Here is a 27,959-nt window from a genome sequence, read left to right as displayed (position 1 = left end):
GACACTTCACACGCTGTTCATCTTTTCAATGATTTCAAGTTTCCTGGCCCCGATCATCTTACTTTCACTATGGATGTCCAGTCCCTATACACCTCCATCCCCACCAGGAAGGCCTCAAAGCTCCCCATTTCTTTCTGGACGCCAGACCCAACCAGTTCCCCTCCACCACCACTCTCCTCCATCTGGCAGAACTTGTCCTCCCTCTTAATAATTTCTCCTTTGGTGCCTTCCACTTCCTTCAAACAAAAGGTGTAGCCGTGGGCACTCACATGGGTCCCAGCTTTGCCTGCCTGTTTGTCGGCTACATGGAACAGTCTATGTTCCAAGCCTATACTGGTGTCACTCCCCAACTTTTCCTACACTTCATCGACGACTCATTTAATGCTGCTTCCTGCGGCCACGTGGAGCTCGTCGACTTCATCAACTTTGCCTCCAACTTCTACCATGCCCTCAAATTTACCTTGTCCATTTCCAACACCTCCCACCACCACCCCCCTTTTTCGATCTCACTGTCTCTATCTCTGGAGACAGCTTAACAACCGATGTCTATAATAAACCCAATGATCCTCCAAGCTACCTGGACTATACCTTCTCCCACCCTGTTATTTGTGAAAACACCATCCCCATCTCCACCATATCTGCTCTCAGGATGACGTGTTTCATTCTAGAACTAAGGAGATGTCCTCCTTCTTCAAAGAAAGGGGCTTCCTTTTCTCCACCATCCACGCTGCCCTCAAACACATCTCTTCCATTTCGCGCATGTCTGCCCTCACCCCATCCTCCAGCCACCCTACCAGCGATAGGGTTCCTCTTGTCCTCACCTACCACCCACCAGCCTCCGCGTCCAGCACATAACTCTCCATAACTTCTGCTATTTCCAGCGGGACCCCCCACCACCAAGCACATCTTTCCCTCCCCCCCCCCCCCACCCCTGCCACTTTCTGCTTTCCGCAGGGATCACTCCCGATGCGACTCCCTTGTCCATTCGTCCCACCCCACTGATCTCCCTCCTGGCACTTATCCTTACAAGCGGAACAAGTACTACACCTGCCCCTACACCTCCACTCTCACTACCATTCAGGGCCCTGAACAGTCCTTCCAGCTGAGGCAACACTTCACCTATGAAACTGTTGGAGTCATATACTGTATCCAGTGCTCCTGGTGTGGCTGCTGTATATCGGAGACACCCGACGTAGATTGGGAGACTGCTTCACCGAGCACCTATGCTTCGTCTGCCAGAAAAAATGGGATCTCCCAGTGGCCACCCATTCCCATTCCATGTCAGTCCATGGCCTCCTCTACTGTCACGATGAGGCGCACTCAGTTTGGAGGAGCAACATCTTATATTCAGGTTGGGTAGCCTCCAAACTGATGGCACGAACATAGATTTCTCAAACTTCTGGTAATGCACCCCCTGCCGCCATCACCATTCCCCATTCCCATTTCATTCTCCCTCCTCATCGCTTTACCTGCCTATAGCCTCCCTCTGGTGCTCCTGCTGCTTTTCTTTCTTCCATGGCTTTCTGTCCCCTCCCATCAGATTCCTCCTCCTCCAGCCCTGTATCTCTTTACTTCACCTCCCCCCACACCATTTCCCCTCTCACCCTGTTCTTCCTCCCGTCCCCCCACCTTTGGACTCTGTCTCCTCATCTTCTTCTCCGCTCCTGATGAAGGGTCTCAGCCTGAAACATCGACAGGCCTGCTGAGTTCCTCCAATATTTTGTGTGTGTCACCTTGTTTGCGAGTTATTAATCTATAATGTTAACTTTCTCCGCAGATGCTCTAAGACCCAGCTGAGTACTTTCAGTATTATCTGTTTTTATTTCAGATTTCTAAGCCTGCAGTAATTTACTTTTGTGCACTCTGTTGCTCTTCAAGTATCTTCTCGAATGTTGGGGAGGGGGTGTTGGCACAGGAGTTTAGGACGGGGATTTTGAACCTAAAGTCTAAGTGAGAGATCAGCCAATTAGGAAGCATAACAGCTCGCAAAGCAGACAGACAACTTGCAAGTCTGGTTGTTCCTGGGTGGAATGAATCTGCAGGCAAGCTTGTGAATTTCAGGTAGAGGACATTAAAAATTAGCCAGTCTGATTTGATGGGTGATGTTGCTAATATGGCTTGATGTATATTGAAACAGATTGTTCAGGGGGATTACTGCAGCAAGAGGGATGGGTGATGATAGAATGGCCAAAGTGACTGGTGGAACCATATCAAGGGACTGATTGGCTTGTTCATATGCCTTATGTTCATATCAGTATAACATTATGGTTTAGTTAAATATAACAATTTGCTTCCTGTAACAACAAGATCTCTCCACTCTGCTGCAAACACTCATTCACTTCCTTTTCCGAAGTTCAAAATTCCAAGTACATTTATTATCAAAGTATGTACACATTATACAACCTTGAGATTTGTCTCCTTACAGGCAGCCACAAAACAAGAAACCCTAAAGCAGTGGTCCCTGACCTCCGGGCCGCGGACCGATACATTGCCGCGAAGAATGTAGTGGTGCAGCGGTAGTCTGAACGCACCCAGCCGAAATAAACAAGCAACACACATCAAAGTTGCTGGTGAACGCAGCAGGAACGTCGACTGCACCTCTTCCTACAGATGCTGCCTGGCCTGCTGCGTTCACCAGCAACTTTGATGTGTGTTGCTTGAATTTCCAGCATCTGCAGAATTCCTGTTGTTTGCGAAATAAACAAGCTAATTATTTACGTGCCAGGTGGCACCTAATTAATTAGCTTGTTTATTTCAGCTTTTTTCTTAAAGATGTGCTGGGTGCGTTCCGGCCACCACTTCATTCCTCGCGGCAATGTATCGGGGACCACTGCACTAAAGAACCCATTTAAAAAAAACCCATGAACACCCAACATGCAGAGAGAGGGGGGGAAAAAAAACAAATTGTGCCAACAATAAAAGTAAGCAAATAGCCTTTAGAACAAAAGTGAGTCCTCTGGCATGAAGCCCAGAGCAGCCAGAGAAGGCCCATATCCTCAGCCTCAGTGCAGCGAAGTTGCACAGCAAACGTGGCAGAGCAGTAGGCAGAACCAGCCTGAGCCTTGCCTCTGGTCCCGATCCCCCAATCTTTTTGATCCATCTGGTCCGGCGTTTAAATCTTCCAAACATCGGGTCATTCCTCACTCTAAGATTGTTGCTTCAATCCACTCTGAGCCTGGATGGTGCCACCACGTTTCAGCCCGTACCTGTGTTATTAAAGAGATTTCTCACAACATTGCTAGAAAAATGATTTCTCATAGCTTCCAGTGTTAAGTATTGATCCACACTAACGAGGTACACATCTTGTTATCAGGGACAGGAGTATGGGGAGACAATTATGAGCCATTGAATGAAATGGATTACTCTTATGATGAACCAGAGAGTTCCCATCGATTACAAAAGCGATCAAACAAACAAGAGTATTTAACTGCATCTCCAGTGAAGTCAGCTCTGAAGACAAAGAGACAATCTGATAGGAGAATTAGCTTTGCTGCACAAGAAATCGACCATAAGATCAATCTGGTATTTAATATCAGTGGTAAGTACAAAGGTTTAATAACCTGCTACATTTGTACAATATCAGCACAATCATCTCAGATAAGTTGGAAAATTAGATAATAAACTCAACAAGAATCTTAGATCCTGATGCAAGGTCTCGAACTGACAGTTCCTTAGATCCACCCCCCCCCCCCCCGCACCTCACAGATGATGCTCGATCCACTGAGTTCCTCCAGCACGTTGGTCATTGTCCCTGCAGTCTCTTTTTTGTCCTCATTCAAGTCCACTCTGCCTATCTTACAATGATCTTTTCAACACTATCAATAAAACAAGCAGAAGTCCAAAGCCAATTGTGGAAAATCCTTGGTACAAGACGGATTCTACACCCCGATCATTTTTAGGCTGCACAGTAACTCAGCAAGTAGTGCTGCTGCCTCACAGATCCCGCAGTCCAGGATTAATCCTAGTGCTTCCTCCGAGAGTTTGCATGCTCTTCCTGCAAACCATTTGCATTTCCTATCACATTCCACAGATGTGTTGGTTGGTAGGTTATTTGGCTACTGTACATTATACCTTGTGTAGGCCAGTAGTCACAGAATCAGAATTGAAATTGGTTTTCTTACAAGCACATGTACTAAGATACAGTGAAAGCTTGTCTTGGATACCAATCGTACAGATCGAATCACTAAACAGTGAACTGAGGTAGAACAAGATAAAGCAATAACATAATGCTGAATAAAGTGTAACAACTACAGAGAAAATGCAGTGCAGGTAAGCATTAAGGTGCAAGATCATAACGAGATGGATTGTAACGTCAAGAGTCTATTTTATCATATCAGGCAGCCATTCAATAGTCTTATAAGAGCAGGGTAGAAACTGTCCTCGACCCTGGCTTTCAGGTTGAAATCGATGGGCATGCAGCAAAAGTAGCCCTTAGGGAAATAAGTGGGAGAATTAGAATAGTGAGAGACAACATAACTCCTTGGAACAAATGTCCTCTTCCACATCACAAGGCATCCGTTAGTCTTGCGAGACCATGGATCTGCACCTGCAAAGTCTTCACTCTCCAGGGCGCAGGCCTGGGCAAGGTTGTATGGAAGACCAGCAGTTGCCCATGCTGCGTCTCCCCTCTCCAAGGGAAGGGCATTAGGACCCATACAGCTTGGCACCAGTGTCGTCGCAGAGCAATGTGTGATTAAGTGCCTTGCTCAAGGACACAACACGTTCCCTTGGCTGGGGCTCAAACTCACGACCTTCAGGTCGCTAATCCAATGCCTTAACCACTTGGCCACATGCCCACACTTACATCAAAAGAAATGAGAGAAATTATCAGCATACATTTGTAAGCATCATGCAGATAAATACTGGCATTTTGATTTCACCGCGAAAGTGCTTTTCAAAATGTCCCAATGTATTTTTACATCACTGAAATATCTGTGAAATGTACTTTTGTAATGTGTGAAGCAAACAGGTAATTTGTGGAGTGAACTGCCAGAGGTGGTGTAGTTAAAATGTTTAAAAGATATTTGGACCATGACTGTAAATCTCGTTGGGAGTGAGTCTCTGTTAGTGCCAATAAAAGGAAAGGAGGTGTAAGTGGAGTGGACAGTGTTAGTGGTCTGGCTTGGGTAAGAACAGACACAGGCTCTAGGTAAGTTTGCAGTAAGTTTTCTTTTTCTGTTAGTACATGGCATAGTGCACCGAGAGCAGGTCCAGAGTTAGTAGTATGTTCTTTGTGTGAGCTGTGGGAACATTGGGAGACCTCCAGTCTCCCCGATAACTGCATCTGTATGAAGCGCACCGAGCTGCAGACCCTTAGAGACTGTGTTAAGGAGCAGGGGATGCAACTCGATGACCCTCGGCTCACACAGGAGAATGAGAAGGTGATAGATAGGAGCTACAGGGAGGTATTGACCCCTAAGTTGCAGGAAGCAGGAATGTGGGTGACTGTCAGGAGAGGGAAAGGGAATAGGCAGCAAATGCAGAGAACCCTGTGACTGTTCTGCCCAATACTGCTTTGGATATGGTTGGGGGTGGGGGGGGGCGGGGTTGACCTACCAGAGAAAAACTGCAAGCTGGTCTCTGACACTGTTTGGTTCCATGGTTCAGAAAGGAAAGTTGGGGGTGGAGGGGAGGTGGAGAGGAAAACCGCAGTGAGAGGGGATTTGTCCTGACGAAGCACCTCAGCCCAAAACGTCAACTGTACCTCTTCCTGGAGATGCTGCCTGGCCTGCCGCGTTCACCAGCAACTTTGATGTGTGTTGCTTGAATTTCCAGCATCAGCAGGATTCCTTGTGTGTGGGAGGGGATTTGTTGGTTAGGGGAATGGAGGGGAGGCTCTGTGGATGAGAACGAGATTCCAGGGTGGTTTGTTGCCTCCCAGGTGCCAACATCAGATTGATCTCAGATTGAGTGCACAGCATTCCTAAGTGGGATGGTGAGCAGCCAGAGGTCGAGGTCCACATCAGTACCAATGACATGGTGACGAGGTCCTGCAAAGTGAGTTCAGGGAGTTGGGTGCTATGTTAAGGACAGAACCTCTAAAGTTGTGATCTCAGTATTGCGACCGTGCCATGTGCTGGTGAGGCCAGAAATAAGGAGATTATTCAATTTATATAGAGGGTGGAGATGTGTCTCTACCAAAGGAGGTGTAAGGTGCTCTTCCCCAATGTTAGCCGGCAGGTCACTCTTGGGCAAGCACCTGCTTAGCCCCCCGATCAGGGTTACGTGAAGCCTTGGGCGCAGGTGGTGGATGGTTGTATGAGCAGCTGGTGCATATCACAAGTCCTGGTTATGTGACCATTGACACCAGTCAGACAATTTTGGAGAAGCATTGCCAATCGCTGAGGTCACCCATCTTCCTGTCAGAATAAAAGGCAAGGATAACAGGTTTATGGGACCTTAGTTTTCAAGAGATATTGAGGTCCTAGTTAAGCAAAAGGAGGAGCTAAATAGCAAGCATAGACAGACAAGAACAAATGAGGTACTTGAGGGGCATAAGAAATGCAACAGAACACTTAAGATGGAAATAGGGAGGACTAGAAGAAAACATGGGGTTGCTATAGCAGACAAGGTGAAGGAAAATCCCAAGAGCTTTTACAGATATTTTAAGAGCAAAACAATAGCAAGGGACAAAATTGGTCCTCCTGAAGATCAGAGTGGTAATCTATGCAAGAAGCCAAAAGAGATGGGGGAGATTTTAAATAGATTTTTTGCACCTGTATTTACTCAGGTGTGTCATAATGGGGACATTGGGAACAGACCCAAATGCAAGACACAGCCACTGAAGTACAAGGAACAGGACTAGGACTAGAGTAGGGATGTGACAGGATACAGACAAGGAGCAGGGACAAGAACACAGACTTGAGCTAGGACATGGACTAGACACAGGGAACCTGCACAAGGAACTATGAACTAGGAGCCTGGACTTGGACTCCGAGCCAGAGACTGGACAAGGACCCAGGACCTGGGTCTTGCCTCGGGCTCGAACCCCAGAACTAGGAAAGGACATGACATGGCTACCGGACAGGATGTGGCTGGGATCTTGGCGCTTGAACTTGGAGATGGTCTGGGGTCTGGGAGGCCAGACAAGGACATGACAGGGCAAGGGTACTTCAAGGCAACTCCTGGGCAGAACATGGGACTCCTGGGCAGGACACAGGACTCCAACAGAGGCAAGGGACAGGGAGGGACAGAACCAACCACAGGGTAACGGCAAACAGCCTGGCTTACCTGACAGAGGCAAGGGACAGGAAAGGAGCTAGGTCCAGGGTGGCTCCAAGACTCAAAGCAGCCTGTAACCTCAGCAGGCTGTGGAACAGCCAAATCCATATCTCAAAGACTGCACTAGCCTTCCACCAGTGAGTTGCTCCAAGGCAAGACTAGCAAGGGTCAGAGGTAAGGCAACAGAAGGAAGGGAAGGGATTCAGACTGGATGTTGGACAGGAACAATCCAGCAACCAAGGCCTGGTTTCTGGAGGTATTTATGAGTCTGCCCAAACTAGAATCATGTGCCTCAATTAGCATGCTCAACAGAAACAGGGTAAACAGGAAAACCTGGAACAAGGGTCAGTGGACTGGACCGTGAACCAGAATGCGGATTTCACGGACCGGACCATGACAGGGTAATGGACAGAGTCTATAGAAGTGAGGCAACGAAGCAGCAAGGTCATGGACACTATACAGATTACAGAGGAGGAGATGTTTGCTGTCTTGAGGCAAATTAGGGTAGATAAATCCCCAGGGCCTGACAAAATTTTCCCTCGGACTCTGTGGGAGGCAAGTGCAGAAATTGTGAGGTGCCCGAGAATTGGGGGATAGCTAATGTTCTGTTGTTTGCAAAAGATTCTATGAATAAGCCAGGAAATTATAGGCCAGTGAGCCTGACATCAGTAGTGGGAAAGCTATTAGAAGGTATTCTAAGGAACTGGATATATAAGTATTTGGATAGACAGGGCCTGATTGGGGATAGTCAACATGGTTCTGTGTAAGGTAAGTCGTGTCCAACCAATCTTATTCGGCTTTTTTGAGGAAATTACAAGGAAAGTTGATGAAGACAAGGCAGTGGGTGTTCTCTACGTGGACTTTAGAAATGCCTTTGACAAGGTCCCGCTAGAGAGGTTGGTCAAGAAAGTTCAGTCACATGGCATCCAAGATGAGATAGTAAATTGGATTAGAGTGGTTGTAGTTGGTTGCTTCTCTGTCTGGAAGCCTGTGACTAGTGGTATGTCACTGCATCCATTATTGTTTGTCATCTGTGTCAACGATCTGGATGATACTGTGGTAAACTGGATCAGCAAATTTGAAATCAATGTACTGAGTACAGGAGTTGGAATGTTATGTAGAAATTGTACAAGACATTGGTAAGGCCTAATTTAGAGTATTGTGTGCAGTTTTGGTGACCTACCTACAGGAAAGGTGTAAATAAGATTGAAAGAGTGCAGAGAAAACTTACAAGAATGTTGCGGGACTTGAAGACCTGAGTTATAGGGAAAGGCTGAATAGGTTAATACTTCATTCCCTGGAAATGGAACACTGAGGGGGAGATTTGATAGAGGTATACAAAATTATGAGGTGTCTAGATAGGGAAAATGCAAGCAGGCCTTTTCCACTGAGGTTGGGTGAGACTACAACTAGAGGTCATGGGTTAAGGGTGAATGATGAATTGTTTAAGGGGAACATGAGGGGGAACTTCTTCACTCAGAGGGTGGTGAGAGTATGGAATGAGTGTCTGGCGTGAGCAGTGAATGCAGGGCCAATTTGAACATTTCAAAGAAATTTAGATAGGTGCATGGATAAGAGGGTATGAAGAGCTATGGTCAGGGAGCATGTCGATGGGATGAGGCAGATTACTGGTTCAGCACAGACTAGATGGGCCAAAGGGCCTGTTTCTGTATTGTAGTGCTCTATGACTAAGCAAGAGAGATAAATGTCTCTTTTGCATCTCAACCAAACAACAAGCATTTCTGATGATGATGCATCACTCGCTCATTGATAATAGATTACATAACAGATTTTTGTAGTCAGGTCCCTGAACTGGGACATAAACCATTAGACTCCTGACTCAGCAATGAGTGTTTTATTCACCAAGTCACAGCTAACACAACCATGAAGTCAATTATTTTCTCTCGTGCTACCAGCACTAGTTAGTGCCATAGAAACATACAAACAAGAGGAAGACCTCACTTCAATGAAGAAGTAACATCGTTCAAAGGAAGCTGAGTATTTATGGGAAGATGTTGGTTGTAAGAGAAGAGGGCAGGAATCATGCTTGGATTTTCTTTTTCTACCTAATTTCCAGCCTCTGTCGCACTGCCGAGAGATCAAGATGACACAGTAGAATCTGATAATCAAAGGCGACTTCTTAGCACATTGGAACGTGTGACAAGCCGGCTGAAAAGAGCGTTGGACAGTGAGCCTCTGTATCAGTTTTCCTTTGGGTCTGAGATGGCTCGGTCAAACAGCAGGTCCCTGGAGAGCAACAAAGCCGCTTTATTCTGCAGACCAGGATCTGTCTTAAAGGAACGCATGTGTGGTAAGAATTTTTGGAGTTTTAATTTGCAGCGAATTCGGAATGTTTTAAGTTAAAAGGTGTAAATACTCACTAAGTCTTTGTGCATTCACTGGACAGTGCAAAGGGTTCAGAGAAGGTTCACAAGAAAGATTCTGGGAATGAAAGATTTCACGTATGAGGAGGGTTTGATGGCTCTGGGCTTCACTCACTGAAGTTTAGAAGAATGAAGGGGGATCACATTGAAACCAATCAAATATTGCAAGGCCTAGATAGGGCGGATGTGGAGAGGATGTTTCATATGGTAGGGGAGGCTAGAACAATAGGGCACAGCCTCAGAATAGAGCGACATCCATTTAGAATAGAGATGAGGAGGAATTTCTTTAGCCAGATTATAATGAATCTGTAGAATTCTTTGCCACAGATGGCTGTGGAAGCCAAGTTATTGGGTATTTTTAAAGCAGAGGTTGATAGGTTCTTGATTAGTTAGGACTTGAAAGGTTACAGGGAGAAAGCAGGAAAATGGGGCTGAGAAGGAGAGGGAATGGCAGAGAAGACGCGATGGGCCAAATGGCCTCATTCTGTTCTTATATCTTGTATTATTAGTGTGATTTCAAATATTTTTTCTTGAGTGTTTCCCTCTTCCCTTTTATTCCTTGCAACACTTTCAGTACGCTGGATGAACCCAGCAGGTCGGGCAGCATCGGTTAGAAACAATGAGTCGAGGTTTTGGGCCGGAGCCCTTCGTCAGGACTGAAGAATGAAAGATGGGGAAGGATTTGAAGAATGCTTGTAACCTCAGTTGAAAGACCAGTAATTTGAAAGACAAAGGGGTGGGGGAGGGGAAGCATTGACATCATAGCCCCGAAAACAATGGGTAGTAGAAGAAGGAGGCAGAACCATGTGGGAGCTGGGGGAGGGGGTAGAGTGAAATAGGGATAGAGGAAGGGAGGGGGAGGGAATTACCGGAAGTTAGAGAATTCTATGTTCATACCAAGGGGCTGGAGACTACCTAGACGGTATATGAGGTGTTGCTCCTCCAACCTGAGTTTGGCCTCATCATGGCAGTAGAAGAGGCCATGTATGGACATATCTGAATGGGAATGGGAAGCAGAGTTGAAATGCTACTGGGAGATCCTGTCTGTTGTGACAGATGGAGTGGAGGTGCTCAACAAAGCGGTCCCCCAACTTGCGTCGGGTTTCACCGATGTAGAGGAGGCCGCACTGGGAGCACCGGATGCAATAGATGACCCCAACAGACTCACAAGTGAAGTGTTGCCTCACCTGGAAGGACTGTTTGGGGCCCTGAATGGTTGCAAGAGATGAGGTGTAGGGACAGGTGTAGCACTTACCACATCCTCCTCCAGCTCCCTCATGGTTCCGCCTCCTTCTTCTACTACCCATTGTTTTCAGGGCTATGACGTCAATGCTTCCCCTCTCCGACCCTTTTGTCTTTCAACTGAGGTTACAGGCATTCTTCAAATCCTTCCCCATCTTTCATTCTTCAGTCCTGACGAAGGGTTCCAGCCCGAAACCTCGACTCATCATTTCTAACTGATGCTGCCCAACCTGCTGAGTTCATCCAGCGTACTGAAAGTGTTGCTTTGATCACAGCATCTGTAGATTATTTTGTGTTTACCTTTTATTCCTTTCTACTTACTTTGCCATTCAGAATTTTGATAAGACACCCAACTCCTTCTAGCTTTTAAGTGGCTTTCTCCTTGCATCATATTTTTCTGTTTGCCAGTTATACTGTTGTGGTCAAAGTGCTAATCTTTATATGTAGGCTGAGGTCAGGACCTCGTCTACAGTGAATTGTGGAAGTGTTGAATTACGGATGACGTGACCCAGAACTTCAGATTTGAGCTGTACTGTCAAAGTGTAGGCCCATATGTCTAACATATGTCCTGGAGTTATTCCTGAATTGTGATTCTAAATTATTTGCATTAACATGTTCATTGAGTAGCAACAACTTTGGTAAAATGGTGCTTGCACCAAGCCCAGGTAGCCCTCATGGTTTTAATCTATTCTGCAAGATTGAAGCCATATATTGGGAGTGTATATTCTCTTCACTAAAGCTGAAATAAATCCTTGGAGCTTCCATCACAGTGAGAGTAGTATTTTCTACAGTATTTACAGTTTAAGCCTCAGATCAATCCCATTTGAAGGTCAGCTCAGTCTCCCCATGTAGTACCTGGTTGCTCTTTCTTGTAACCTGATGTCAAAGTCTAGACAGAGGCACTTCCTGTAATAAATTGGATTCTCATCACTCCACCATTGACAATAGCACTTTTAGCTATCTGAACTTGTAAATTTCTGACCAAAACTCTTCTGCCTTGCCCTTCTCTTAAGACCCTCTTTAAATCCTGGCTTTTTTTCTATGCTTTTGATATCTTCATAATACCCAGATCTACAGAAAGTTGTAAAATTAGAGAACTCCACCTTGGGTACTGGTGTCCATGGTATCCAGGACATCATCAAGGAGCGGTGTCTCAGAAAGGCAGCGTCCATTATTAAGGACCCCCAGCACCCAGGGCGTGCCCTTTTCTCATTTTCTCATCAGGTAGGAGGTGCAGAAGCCTGACAACACCCACTTAGCGATTCTGAAACAGCTTCCTCCCCTCTGCCATACGATTCCTAAATGGACATTAAACCCATAAACACTATCTTGCTATTTTATATCAATTCTGTATTGCACTATTTTTAATCTAACTATTTAACATACATATATATTTACTGTAATTCATTTACTTAATTATTTTGTCTTTCTATATTATCATGTATTGCATTGAACTGCTGCTGCTGTTAACAAATTTCATGGCACGTGCCAGTGATAATAAACCTGATTGTGACTCTGTAGATTGATATTAGATTTATTTAATAATCCTCCTGTGTCAAACATCGGTGTGTCAGAGGTTCTATATAAATGCAATTCTACATACAGGACACACATAAAGATAAACTGAGAAATCATACTGCTCAAAATGATGGGCTTCTTCTCAAACCATTTGCTACAAGAATTTGTCCATTTATCATTTGCTGCATCATCATTAATAGAATCCCACAGCATGAGAAATTTTCTTACTTAACAATCTATGACAGGGGTTCTCAAACCTTTTTTTTATGTCATGGACCAATACCATTTAGCAAGGGGTCCATGGACCCAGGTTGGGAGCCCCTGATCTACAAGATCTAGAAATCATTGGAAAATAAAGACAGTTCTGACAATGTCAGGGAAGCCACTGACTTTAAATGTTAACTATTTCCTTTTCACTGATATGACCTGACTTATTGATTATTCCCAGCATTTTTTTTGTTTCCAAATCAGATTTCCAACATTTGCAATTATATTTTTGCTTTTAGAGATCAGAGAAGATGTAACTAACCCTCCTCTCTCCTATTAGCATGAGAAAAGCCAGAGCTTTTAATGTATGTATGCTCATGGAGATTAAAGACAAGACAACATCAGAGAAATAGTCTAAATGTACTCCTCCATTAAAGAGCTAATACGGCATCCATACATGCTTCTGTGCTATATAGGAAAGGCAATTAACACCAACACTCTGTCATGCTCCTGGACCAGAGGAGATCCATCAGAGTAGTTCATTCATTTGCAGCTTCAACTGAAGGTTCTCAAATGCCCAGTGACTGGAGTAAAGGATGGCCAAGATTTACCCTGAGTGGGGTTCATTATCCATGCTCAGTATTTGCAGTCTTGTACTTAAATGAACCAGACCAATTAGGTCAGACTTGCCGAAGTAATCTGCCCGGGCTCTGAAATGTGTGGCCCTGATCAGTTACTTGGCCTCAAGCGATGTAAGAACCCATAACCAATCCCTCCCACAGACTCATCAGGAAACCACTGGCTGGCAGTAAAACTTGCCTCCAGCATTTCCTTCTGTCAAAGCCAGCAAGGATTTTCAGTGCAACTGAATATGCAAGACATTCATAAACATTTGTGAAATTAACAATGTCAAAATTTTCAAAACTATTCGCTTTTTTAAAAAATAACTAAAAATGTTTATGTAATCTATTTAATGAAAACAAAATGTAACCTATTCTTACCCATTCTCCCAAAATGGGCTCTGGTGTGGCACAAGGTAAATGCTATGTCATCCTAGCAAGACCCTGCTCCGTAACAGACCATGACCGGAAAATCATTCCAAGACTTAGCCAGTGAGATTGAGACTCATTTAGATTATGAAGACACGTAGTCCTCTTTTATTGTCATTTAGTAATGTATGCATTAAGAAATGATACATTATTTCCTCCAGTGTGATATCACAAAACACAGGACAAACCAAGACTAAAAAAACTCCTAACAAAACCACATAATCATAACATATAGTTACAACAGTGCACAATACCATAACTTGATGAAGAAGTCCATGAGCACCGTAAAGTTCAAAGTTTCTCAAATGTCCCACATCTCACGCAGATGGGAGAAGGAAGAACTCTCCCTGCCATGCCGACCGCAATCCGACTCTGAATCATCTGAAAACTTCGAGCTCTGATCAGCTCTCCGACACCGAGTACTGAGAGCCATCTCTATCCGAGTGATTCGACCTCTTCCTTGGTCGCCAAAAGCAGGCAAGGCTGGGGATTTTGAGGCCTACCCTCCGAAAGATTCCCAACCGTGCAGTAACCACAGCAGCGAATGAGTGTTTCAGAAATTTCTCCAGATGTTCCTCTGTGCTTTCACGTCTGTCTCCATCAAATCAGAATTGCCCACGGCTCCTGTTTAACAGATACAACATCATTTTTCACCGGAGTGCTGCGCACGCGCAGCGCACTGCCATCTTCTCCTCCCACCTTTAGGTGCAAGTTCCAACCTTGTCACTGTTCACCAAAATACATTCATTTGGAAAAAGAGACCATAATATTTCAAAATAAAAACCGGTCTCATTTTGCCGCTGCTTGTGCTAAGGCAAGGGGTAGAGGGAGGGCTTCGGGGCTTCAGTGTTTCTATCATCTATTCTGTGCGGTTTCTTGTTTCATGGATGTCTGTGAGGAGAATGAATTTCAGGTTGTATACTGTCTACATTCTCATAAGGTTCATATTAAATGAATCGTTGAATCTTTATATGAAAATGTATTGTGGGCTTGTTTTTAACATAGGGGTTTATGATTCCAACCAAAACCTCTGATTGTGAATAATGAGGTGATTGATAAGTTCATGGCCTAAGGCAGAAGGAGTCAATTTTAGAAAACCTAGCACATTTATTTTTCAACATAGTCCCCTCCTACATGTACACACTTAGTCCAGCCTTCGTAGAGCATACGGATCCATCTTTGTAGAAGTGGTCCACAGCAGGGGTGATTGATAAGTTTGTGGCCTAAAGTAGAAGGAGTTGAGTTATTAACTTCAAACTTTCTGCATTTTCACTCAAAGAGTTAAGCTGCACGTGCATGTAACGAGAGCGTCTTGGACCGCCAGGTGGTCCACAACAGGGGTGATTGATAAGTTTGTGGCCTAAGGTAGAAGGAGATGAGTTATACAGCTCTCGTTACATGCACATGCAGTTCAACTCTTTGAGCGAAAATGCAGAAAGTTTGAAGTTAATAACTCATCTCCGTCTACCTTAGGCCACAAACTTATCAATCATCCTGCTATGGACCACTTCTGGAGGTCGAAGACGCCAACCTCTCCAAAGAAGGGGTCTTTATGCTCCATGACTGTTGGACTAAGTGTGTAAATGCAGGAAAAATAAATGTGCTAGGTTTTCTAAAACTGACTTCTTCTACCTTAGGCCACGAACTTATCAATCACCCCTCATATGGTGCTACACAGGTTTCTCTCCTTTCTTTCTTTCTTTCTTTTATAATCTTTTTATTGATTTTCAAATGTACAGACATAACAACAGTATTAATATAAAGAGACTGGGATTACATTGTTAATAATTGACATACGCAATTAAAAACTACAGATTATACAAGTATATTTGACTCCCAAATTCTTAGTATGATTGAACGTGGTAGAGAAAAAAAAGAAAAATTATCAGAAAAAAAACCCCAAAGTAAAAAAAACTAAACTAAACTGAACCAAAAAAAAAGAACTAATCTAAACAAAATAAATTAAGGCTAGGCTGATATGTTACATCGAATACATCATTAATGTCGTTAACTCCGCTCCTCCATCCATATATCCTAGGTTAATAAAAAGGATTCGGAAAAGGTCAGACTACATCATATGAAAATATTGAATAAATGGCCTCCAAGTTCCTTCAAAATTAACCGAAGGATCAAACGTAGCACTCCCGATTTTTTCTAGATTCAAACATGATATAGTTTGGGAAAACCATTGAAATGTAGTAGGGGGATTTTTCTCTTTCCAATTCAATAGAATGGATCTTCTAGCCATTAATGTAATAAATGCAATCATCTGACGGGCTGAAGAGGATAGAGAACTATGTTCCATCATTGGTAAACCAAAATTTGCAGTAATAGGATGAGGTTGCAAATCAATATGCAAAACTGTTGAAATGATATCAAAAATATCTTTCCAATATTTTTTCAAAAGAGAGCAAGACCAGAAGATATGACTCAAAGAAGCCACCTCAGAATGATATCTGTCACAAACAGGATTTATATGAGAGTGAAAGCAAGCTCGTTTATCTTTAGACATGTGGGCCCTATGCACCACCTTAATTTGTTTCAATGTATGTTTAGCACATACAATAGAAAAACTAACTAATTGAAAAATTTCCTCTCATTTCTCTATAGATAATTGAAGTTGAAGTTCCCTTTCCCATTCATTCTTAATTTTATCGGATATGTCTGGTTGTGATTTCATAATTATGTCATAAATAATTGCTATTAAACCCTTCTGATAAGGATTTAAACCTAAAGTATTTTCCATGATATCAGCTGAGTGTGAAGTTGGAAAGGTAAAAAGCATGGTATTTAAAAAGTTTCTTATTTGTAAATATCTAACAAAATGGGATCTGAGCAAATTATATTTATTGGACAACTGTTCAAAAGACATGAAGCAGTTATCAGAGAATAAATCATGAAAACATATTATGCCCTTCATTTTCCATATCAAAAAGGCTTGATCCATAACAGAGGGTTGGAAAAAAGATTAGGCATAATAGGACTTGATAAAATAAATTTATTCAAACCAAAAAATTTACGAAATTGAAACCATATTCGTACAGTGTATTTAATTATTGGGTTAACCATTTGCTTATTCAATTTAGAGAGAGCAAAGGGAAGGGAAGGTCCTAAAACAGAAACCAGTGAGAACAGGTTTCATACTGCACTTAGAATACCCTCCCTTTGACTTCAACACTCATCTTGGCATGGAAAAACGGGTGCACGACACTACACCTGATTCATTCCAGGATAAAAATGTTTCTTATACAGCAGTTCATATAAGTGGACTTACTGCCTTTTGTACATTATCTTATGGTCTCTCTTTGTCCTATGCGAAATCTTATAGTGAACTGCCCTGTGGGGACATTTTACTCACTGGAACACAGGGATTGTGAGAGCTGCTGGATTGGGTCCTATCAGGATCTGGAAGGACAAATGGAGTGCAAGATGTGTCCTTCTGGAACATCAACCGAGTACATGCACAGCAGGAGCACAGATGAATGCAAGGGTAAGGCACAGAGTTTACAGACAGTGGCCTGGGTAAACTTCAATAAATGGAACTGAGAGTTTTGCCTGCATTGCTGGGCGGCACAGTAGATTTGTACATATTGATTATTCAAGCAAGACACCACACTGTGTTTTTATATTGGAAGTGTCCTAACTCTTAATACAGGCACAGAAGTAAAGGAAACACATTCCCCAGTTTTGGAATGTGTCATCACTAGCATCTGAGGGCTTGAGGACATTGTTGGTGCCTGAACTGTGGGAGTGTTTGATTTCTAAACCTGGAAGTTGCCATCATGAATTGCACCAAAACCTACAAATATAAATCAGGTTTAAAAATGTTATGATGCACTGAGCTCACAATTTAAAAGCTGTCATCAAAAACGGGATTCTGAAGCCATTGTAAAACAGATCTGACTTGCCTTAAACTCCCTCCAAATAATTAACAATTGAGTAGCTTATTTACTCTTATAAATAATCAAGGACTGAAAATGAACATTTGCTAAAGTATTTGGAAATAATACTCGTCTGTTTTACATTCTGCTAACCACTTTTCTTCATCTTGCTTAATCAGGTCAATGCAAACCTGGAACCTACTCTGCAAATGGCCTGGAGACCTGTGAATCCTGCCCATTGGGAACCTTTCAGCCGGATTATAATGCAAGGGAGTGCCTTCAGTGTCCAGATAAATTGACCACTGTGAAAAGAGGAGCCATTGAAGTTTTTGAATGTGGAGGTAGTCTGGAGAAATCTTATAGCATCATCTCTGCTCAGTAGATAGCATTCTTTCATCACCATGTCGAACTAGGCTGACTTCTCATCAAAGTACCACACTGTCAGAGTTGCCATCTTTCGGTTGAGCAGATTGACCTTTCAAGTGAATGGAAGGGATCCCATAGTATTATTTCAAAGAAACACACAGAGCCATTCATGAGACCAAGGGCAATGATTGAATCTTAATCAGCATCACAGAAACATATTGCTTCATCCTTTGTGTTGTTAGTGCGAGAGCTTCCTGTGAGCAAGTTGCCCACTCTGCTTCCAACATTAAAGTAGTGACTATGGTTCATTGCCTCTAAGCTCATGGAAGTGCAATATTAACGTAAGGGTTTATTGTTATAAAGCCTAACTTAACTTAAAATAAACATTCCCTTTGCTCCACCCATAACACTCCCCTAACTTCACTACCATTTAGACTAACTTGCTGTCTCTCTTCTTTTATGTTCCAATGAAGAGCATTTAGCCTGAAATATTGACTGGTTTCTCTTTTCACGAACGTTGCCTGACCTGCTGAGTTTTGGGGGCATTTTCTGTTTTTTTAAATTTTTTATTTCAGCCTTCCAGCATCTGTACTTTTTTACTTGATTGCTAAAATAATCATCATATCTGTAAAAGGCAAGTGCCAGATGTTATGACAACGTAAACAACACACGCAAAATGCTGCAGGAACCCAGGTCCTGATGAAGGGTCTCGGCCCGAAACATCGACTGTACTCTTTTCCATAGATGCTGCCTGGCCTGCTGAGTTCCTCCAGCATTTTGTGTGTGTTGCTTGGATTTCCAGCACCTGCATGTTTTCTCTTGTTTGTTTAGAGAATGGTATGCTTTTATTAGTGGAGGCATTGAGTTCAAAAGTCAAGAGGTTATGTTGCAACTTTATAGAACTCTGGTGAGGCCACACATTTTTGGTCACCCCACTGTAGGAAGGATGTTGAGGCTTTGGAAAGGGTGAAGAAGAGGTTTACCAGATTCTGCCTGGTTTGGAGGGGCTGGGCAGACCTGGGTTGTTTTATCTAGAGAGTGGAGACTGAGGGGAGATCTGATAGAGGTTTATAAGATTATGAGAGGCTCAGATAGAGTAAAAAGGGAGTATCTTTTTCCCAGGCTAGAAATGCCTAATACCAGAGGACGTGTATTGTAAGTGAGAGGGAGAGGTGAGGGGTACGTTTTTCACACAGAGTGGTGGATGTGCCGCCTGGTATGGTGGTAGAGGCAAATACATTAGAGACTTTTAAGAGACATTTAGATAGACACATGAATATGAGGAAACTGAAAGGATCTGGACATTATATAAGTAGGAGGGATTCATTTTGGGGGTTTTTTATTTTGATTTGTTTAGCTAATTTGGTACAATATTGTGAGCTGAAGGGTCTGTTCCTGTTCTGTACTGTTCTATGTTTTATGTTCTAATTTAAAGATGTCTAAATTTAGCTTGCAGAAAGGGTATAGAACAACAAAATCATCAGTTAACCAAGCAGCCACTGATGAAGAACCACTTTGTTTCAATGGTATATAATTTTAATTGCAATTTGTGACTTGTATATTTCCTGTTGTCTTGTTGATGCACAATAAATAACAGTTACACAATATGAGGTGCTTTCAGTCTTCAACGGCTTAGGGATCCCATTATTGTGGTCACTATCCAGACAAAAGCTAAACATGAATCTCAAATAAGATAAAAATTTGATAACTAAGTGTATTGTCTATGGTAGTTTAAGAACTGAGTCTGCCATGTGCTTTGGTTTTGTTACACTGTTAGAACTGTTAAGTCATAATTATTTGTGCCAAGGCCCTGAGTTCTTAAATTACATCCCTACCTTTCTATAAGACCATGATATAGGAGCAGAATTAGGCCATTTGGCCCATCGAGTAAGTCCCTCTGTTTCATCTTTTTCCCTCTCAGCCCCAATCTCCTGCTTCTCCCCATACCCATTCATGCCTGACTAATCAAGAACTTACCAACCTCTACCTTAAAATATACCCAATAATTTGACCTCCAAAGTCTGCTGTGCCAATAAATTCCACAGATTCTCTACTCTCTGGCAAAAGAATATCCTCCTCCTCTCCGTTCAAAATGGTTGTCCCTCTATTCTGAGGCTGTGTCCTCTGATCCTAGACTCCCCACAACAGGAAACATCTTCTCCATTTTAACTCCATCTAGGCCATTCAACGTTCGATAGGTTTCATTGCGATCCCTCCTCATTCTTCTGAATTCCGGTGAGTACAGGCCCAGAGCCATCAATCAGACCAAATATGGTAACACTTTCATTCCCTGATTCATTCTCATGAACTCCTCCGAACCCTTTCCAATGCCAGCACATTCAATCTTAGGCAAGGGACCCAAAACTGCTCACAGTACTCCAAGTGAGGCCTTACCCATGCCTTATAAAGCCTCAACATTACATCCTCGCCTTAACATTCTAGTCCTCTCAAAATGAATGCTAACACTGCATTTAGCTTCCTCTCCACCAACTCAAACTATAAATTAACCTATAGGAAATCCTGCATGAGGACTCACAAGTCCCTTTACACCTAAGGTTTTAGAATTCTCTCTCCATTCAATAAATAGTCCACATTTTTATTTCTTCGACCGAAGTGCATGACCATACACTTTTCAACACTGGATTCCATTTGTCACTTCTTTGCCCGTTCTCTTAATCTGTCCAAGTCCTTCTGTAGCCTTCCTGCTTCCTCAATACTACCCACCTATTTTCGTATCATCCACAAACCTGGATACAAAGCTATCAATTCCATCATCAAAATCATTGACATAACAAGTAAAAAGAAGCAGTTCCAACACAGACCCCTGTGGAACACCACTGGCAGCCAGCCACTAATTTTTGCTCTATCATATGCCCTCTCAGCTCATATGTTGGCTTTGACTTCCCTTGTCAGCCACCGTTGCATCATGCTTCTTCTTTGGGATGTATCCTGCGCCTTTCGTATTGCTCCCAGAAATTCTAGCCATTGCTGCTCTGCTGTCATCCCTACTAGTGTCCCCTCCCAATCAACTTTGTCCTGTTCCTCTCTCATGCCTCTGTAATTCCCTTTAAGAACATAGAACGTAGAATAGTACAGCACAGTACAGGCCCTTCGGCTCACAATGTTGTGCCGACCCTCAAGCCCTGCCTCCCATATAACCCCCCCCCCACCTTAAATTCCTCCATATACCTGTCTAGTAGTCTCTTAAACTTCACTAGTGTATCTGCCTCCACCACTGACTCAGGCAGTGCATTCCACGCACCAACCACTCTCTGAGTAAAAAACCTTCCTCTAATATCCCCCTTGAACTTCCCACCCCTTACCTTAAAGCCATATCCTCTTGTATTGAGCAGTGGTGCCCCGGGGAAGGGGCACTGGCTATCCACTCTATTTATTCCTCCTATTATCTTGTACACCTCTATCATGTCTCCTCTCAACCTCCTTCTCTCCTAAGAGTAAAGCCCTAGCTCCCTTAATCTCTGATCATAATGCATACTCTCTAAACCAGGCAGCATCCTGGTAAATCTCCTCTGTACCCTTTCCAATGCTTCCATATCCTTCCTATAGTGAGGCGATCAGAACTGGACACAGTACTCCAAGTGTGGCCTAACCAGAGTTTTACAGAGCTGCATTATTACATCGCGACTCTTAAACTCTATCCCTCAACTTATGAAAGCTAACGCACCATAGGCTTTCTTAACTACCCTATCCACCTGTGAGGCAACTTTCAGGGATCTGTGGACATGTACCCCCAGATCCCTCTGCTCCTCCACACTACCAAGTATCCTGCCATTTACTTTGTACTCTGCCTTGGAGTTTGTCCTTCCAAAGTGTACCACCTCACACTTCTCCGGGTTGAACTTCATCTGCCACTTCTCAGCCCACTTCTGCATCCTATCAATGTCCCTCTGCAATCTTTGACAATCCTCTACACTATCTACAACACCACCAACCTTTGTGTCGTCTGCAAACTTGCCAACCCACCCTTCTACCCCCACATCCAGGTCGTTAATAAAAATCACGAAAAGTAGAGGTCCCAGAACAGATCCTTGTGGGACACCAGTAGTCACAGTCCTCCAATCTGAATGTACTCCCTCCACCACGACCCTCTGCCTTCTGCAGGCAAGCCAATTCTGAATCCACCTGGCCAAACTTCCCTGGATCCCATGCCTTCTGACTTTCTGAATAAGCCTACCGTATGGAACCTTGTCAAATGCTTTACTAAAATCCATATAGATCACATCCACTGCACTACCCTCATCTATATGCCTGGTCACCTCCTCAAAGAACTCTATCAGCCTTGTTAGACTCAATCTGCCCTTCACAAGGCCATGCTAACTGTCCCTGATCAGACCATGATTCTCTAAATGCCTATAGATCCTACCTCTAAGAATCTTTTCCAACAGCTTTCCCACTACAGACATAAGGCTCACTGGTCTATAATTACCCGGACTATCCCTACTACCTTTTTTGAACAAGGGGACAACATTCGCCTCCCTCCAATCCTCCGGTACCATTCCTGTGGACAACGAGGACATAAAGATCCTAGCTAGAGGCTCAGCAATCTCTTCCCTCGCCTCGTGGAGCAGCCTGGGGAATATTCCGTCAGGCTCCGGGGACTTATCCATCCTAATGTATTTTAACAACTGCAATACCTCCTCTCCCTTAATATCAACATGCTCCAGAACATCAACCTCACTCATATTGTCTTCACCATCATCAAGTTCCCTCTCATTGGTGAACACCAAAGATAAGTATTCATTGAGGACCCCGCACACTTCCACAGCCTCCAGGCACATCTTCCCACCTTTAGCTCTAATCAGTCCTACCTTCACTCCTGTCATCCTTTTATTCTTCACATAATTAAAGAATGCCTTGGGGTTTTCCTTTACCCTACTTGCCAAGGCCTTCTCATGCTCCCTTCTTGCTCTTCTCAGCCCCTTCTTAAGCTCCTTTCTTGCTTCCCTATTTCCTCAATAGACCCAACTGATCCTTGCTTCCTAAACCTCATGTATGCTGCCTTCTTCCACCTGACTAGATTTTCTACCTCACTTGTCACCCATGGTTTCTTCACCCTACCATTCTTTACCTTCCTCACCGGGACAAATTTATCCCTAACATCCCGCAAGAGATCTCTAAACATCGACCACATGTCCATAGTACATTACCCTGCAAAAACATCATCCCAATTCACACCCGCAAGTTCTAGCCTTATAGCCTCATAATTTGCCCTTCCCCAGTTAAAAACTTTCCTGTCCTCTCTGATTCTATCCTTTTCCATGATAATGCTAAAGGCCAGGGAGCGGTGGTCACTGTCCCCCAGATGCTCACCCACTGAGAGATCTGTGACCTGACCCGGTTCATTATCTAGTACTAGATCTAGTATGGCATTCCCCCTAGTTGGCCTGTCCACATATTGTGACAGGAATCCGTCCTGGACACACTTAACAAATTCTGCCCCATCTAAACCCTTGGAACTAATCAGGTGCCAATCAATATCAGGGAAGTTAAAGTCACCCATGATAACAACCCTGTTATTTTTGCACCTTTCCAAAATCTGCCTCCCAATCTGCTCCTCTGTATCTCTGCTGCTACCAGGGGGCCTATAGAATACCCCCAGCAGAGTAACTGCTCCCTTCCTATTCCTGACTTCCACCCATACTGACTCAAAAGAGGATCCTGCTACATTACCCAACCTTTCTGTAGCTGTAATAGTATCCCTGACCAGTAATGCCACCCCTCTTCCCCTTCCCCCCCCCCATCCCTTTTAAAGCACTGAAATCCAGGAATATTGAGAATCCATTCCTGCCCTGGTGCCAGCCAAGTCTCTGTAATGGCCACTACATCATAATTCCATGTACGTATCCAAGCTCTCAGTTCATCACCTTTGTTCCTGATGCTTCTTGCATTGAGGTACACACACTTCAGCCCTTCTACCTTACTGTCTTTACACCGTTTATTCTGCTTCTCTTTCCTCAAAGCCTTTCTATATGTTAGATCTGGCTTTACTCCATGCACTTCTTTCACTGCTCTATCGCTTTGGGTCCCATCCCCCTTGCAAATTAGTTTAAACCCTCCCAAACCACGCTAGCAAACCTACCTGCAAGGATAATGCTCCCCCTCAAGTTCAGGTGCAACCCATCCAATCTGTACAGGTCCCACCTTCCCCAGAAGAGATCCCAATGATTCAAAAATCTAAAACCCTGCTCCCTGCACCAACTCCTCAGCCACACATTCAACTGCCATCTCCTCCAATTCTTACCATCACTGTCACATAGCACTGGCAGCAATCCTGAGAACACCATCCTTGAGATCCTGTTGTTCAGTCTTCTGCCTAGTTCCCGAAACTCACACTTCAGGACCTCATCCCTCTTCCTGCTTATGTCATTGGTCCCAACATGTATCACGACTTCTGGTTGCTTTCCCTCTCGTACCAGGATGCCGTGCACCCGGTCAGAGACATCCCAGACCCTGGCACCTGGGAGGCAACAAACCATGCGGGTGTCCTTCTCATGTCCACAAAATCTTCTGTCCGCTCCCCTGACTATAGAGTCTCCAATGACAACAGCTCTCCTCTTCTCCGTCCCACCCTTCTGCACCACTGGCCAGACTCAGCGCCGGAGGCCCAGCCATCGTGGCTCACACCTGGTCGGTCGTCCCCACCAACAGTATCCAGGACGGTAAACATTATTCAGGGGAATGGCTACAGGGGTGCTCTGCACTACCTGTCTGCTCACTTTTGTTTTTTCCCCTCTGACTGTCACCCAACGACCTGCTTCCGACAGCCTAGGTGTGACTACCTCCCTGTAGCTCTCGTCTATGACTGCCTCATTCTCCCTTATAAGTCGAAGGTCACCCAGGTGCTGCTCCAGATTCCTTACAAGGTCTTCCAGATCGCCCAGCCGTATGCACTTCTGGCAGATGTGACTCTGCGGGAGAGGAGCGTTCCCCCAAGACTGCCACATCTCACATGAGAGGCACATCACCACAGTAATACTGATGCACCTGAACTTTAGCTTCTCCCTCTCAAATAGCAGGGTGAATTCTATCGTATTATGATCGCTGTCTTCTAAGGGTTCCTTTTCCTTAAGCTCTCTAATCATTGCTGGTTCACTGCACAACACCCAATCCAGAATAGCTGATACCCTAGTGGGATTAATCATGAGCTGCTCTGAAAAGCCATCTTGCAGGCATTCTACAAGTTCCCCCTCTTAGGATCCAGCACCAACCGGATTTTCCCAATTTAACTGCATATTGAATTGCCCTTTTCACATGCCTTTTCTGTCTCCTGTTATACTTTGTAACCCATATCTTTGTTACCATTCAGAAGTCTGTAATTAACTCCCATCATGGTTTTTTTACTTGTGCAGTTTCTTAGCTCCATCTCTTCCAATCCTATGTCACCACTTTCTAAGGATATGATTTAATATTTTACCAACAGAGCCACCCCACCCCCTTTGCCTGTCTGCCTGTCCTTTTGATGCAATGTGCATCCTTGGATGTTTAGCTCCCAGATATAACCTTTCAGCCACAACTCTGTGATGCCTACAACGTCATACCTGCCAATCTCTAACTGTGTTACAAGTTCATCTACCTTATTCTGTATACAGCATGCATTCAAATATATCACCTTCAGTCCTGTTTTCACTCTTTTCAATGTTGTCTACACTTACATTGCAATTCATCCAGTTGACTGCAAATTTGCTCCATCATCGGCATCGCCTAGCTAGCAGTCTCACTACACACCGCCCCCATTTGTAAACCAAGTGCACCATCCTCAGCCCCACCTCTCCAGTTCTCACCCCCACCCCCACCAAATTAGTTTAAACCCTCACCAACAGCTCTAGCAAACAGGACTACAAGGATATTAAACCCCCTCAGGTTCAGGTGCAACCCATCCTTTTTGTACAAGTCATACTTTCCCCAGAACAATCACGATGATCCATAAATCTGAACCCCTGCCCCCTGCACCTGTTCCTCAGCCACGCATTCATCTGCCAAATCACCCAATTCTTACCCTCATTGGCACATGGTATAAGCAGCAATCCAAAGCTAACTATCTTGGCAGTCCTGCTTCTCAGCTTTCAACTTAGCTCCCGAAAATCTCTCTTCAGGATCTCCTCGCCTTTTCTACCTATGTCATGAGTGCCAAGTCTTCTGGCTGCTCACCCTCCCCCTTTAGATTGCCGCAAACCTGATCCGAGATATCCCTGACCCTGACATCTGGGAGACAACATACCACCTGGATATCTCTATCAAGTCCACAGAACCTCATCTCTATTCCTCTAACCATGGGATCTCCTAATACAAATGCAGTCCTCTTTACTCTGTACAGTCCTGACGAAGGGTCTCGGCCTGAAACGTCGACGGTACCTCTTCCTAGAGATGCTGCCTGGCCTGCTGCGTTCACCAGCAACTTTGATGTGTGTTGCTTGAATTTCCAGCATCTGCAGGATTCCTCGTGTTTGTCCTCTTCACTTCTGTTTCTTCTGAGACGCAGTGCCAGAGACCCGGTTGCTGCAGATCCCCCCAGTGATCGTCCTCTTCAATTGTATCCAAAACTGTATGCTTATTATTGAGGAGAATGGCCACAGGGGTACTCTGTACCAGCTGCTCATTTCCCTTCCTTCTCCTGACAACCTGCCTCCTGCAGCCTAGGGATGACTACCTGCAACTCCCATCTATCATTTCCTCAGTCTCCTGTATGAACAGAATGTCATCGAGCTGCAGCTCCAGTTCCTTAACATGTTCTCTGAGGAACTGTAGCTCAGTGCACCTGGCGCAGATGTTGTTATCTGGGAGGCTGTAAGTCTCCCAGAATTACCACATCTTATACAAAGAACTTAACACCACTCCTGGAGTTTTTCTCACTAGCTCTAACAGAAGAAGAAACTTAGCGGATACTTACCTCACCCAAGCCTGATCTTGCCTATGCCTGATGAGCCAACATCTCCCCACTCTATTACTGGTCCTCTCCATCAATGGTCGCTCCACTTCCCAGCCTTATTTTTATTTGCCCTTGTTAATGAATCCCATTCAGTGATTGGCTGCAGTTTAGACTCCAAAAACTACCACGAAGTTCTGTTTTGTTAATGTTCAACTGTAGACTCGTGTGAAGTCCTCTCTTCTCCTCACGCCCCCATTCACTGGTTGGCCGTTCTTTCCATCCTAAAAACTACCTCTTTTAAGATGTCAAATTTTATTTGATTTTTCTGCTTGAGATATGCAGTTATGTCAATGTGCTGAAGACATACATCTGGCTATAGTTGCCTTGAGATTCTAGAATTAAATATTACAATATGCTTTTGTTTTCCTGGGTGTCTTATAAGTAATATTATTTGATGCTTGGAAAACAAAATGAGCTGTGGGCCTAAAACGCAGCCTACAGTTTAGTTTGTGAGAATACAAACTGATACATGATCGGCCTTCAGAAGATAAAGACTTGCAGGTTTGCAGCAATTTTCACAACATTTGGACTCCCCAAACTCTATGCAGTTGCTGGAATATTTTTGAAGCATAGTCACCATTGTACTGCTACAAATTTTGCACTACAGACTCCCAGAAAGGAAAATGTGATAACGTCCAAATAAAATCTTGCTGGTTGTGATATTAATACTGGATCAGACTTCAGAAAGATCTACCCTGCTCCTCTTCAGAGCAGTGTAATACGTTCTTCTACAGAGCAGAAGAATGTATAACACTTACATGAGACACCAAATGATTCAAAACCTCATCTGAAAGATGGCACTGACAAAACATAGAACACAGAACAGTACATCAAAGGGGCAAGCCCTTCTGCCCATCATGTCTGTGCTAGCTGTGATGCTGGCTCATCTGTCTGCACAATGTTTATATCCCTCTATTCCCTGCCTGCTGATGTTTCTGCCTGAATGCCTCTTTAACATCGCTACAGTACAGATAATGAGGCACTCCCTCACTACTGCACCAACATGTCAAGTGGTGTGGAATTCAGGACCACCCAAACCAGTGATGAGAGTGTTGTTTAACCTGTAACATCCGAAGAAAAGTAAAAGTACAAGAAAAGGAAACAAAAGCTCTGTTTTTTGTGTAATACTGTGATTGAATTAAGT

At 43.9% G+C, this 27,959-nt stretch overlaps 1 protein-coding gene across 1 annotated transcript in view; it reads left to right on the top strand.

Annotated features, from left to right (window-relative positions):
* svep1 (sushi, von Willebrand factor type A, EGF and pentraxin domain containing 1) overlaps positions 1-27,959 on the top strand; it is a 264,755-nt gene that overhangs the window by 127,062 nt on the left and 109,734 nt on the right. Inside the window, exons 15-18 of the mRNA XM_072258150.1 lie at positions 3,314-3,538; positions 9,299-9,532; positions 16,950-17,111; positions 17,682-17,843. Of these exons, the coding sequence (XP_072114251.1) occupies positions 3,314-3,538; positions 9,299-9,532; positions 16,950-17,111; positions 17,682-17,843 (783 nt within the window). The remainder of the gene's footprint in view (positions 1-3,313; positions 3,539-9,298; positions 9,533-16,949; positions 17,112-17,681; positions 17,844-27,959) is intronic.

The sequence above is a fragment of the Mobula birostris genome, chromosome 5 (assembly GCF_030028105.1).
Source record: "Mobula birostris isolate sMobBir1 chromosome 5, sMobBir1.hap1, whole genome shotgun sequence".
NCBI lineage: Eukaryota > Metazoa > Chordata > Chondrichthyes > Myliobatiformes > Myliobatidae > Mobula > Mobula birostris.
Note: the sequence above shows the minus strand (reverse complement) of the source record. Positions and strands in the feature narration are given on the sequence as shown.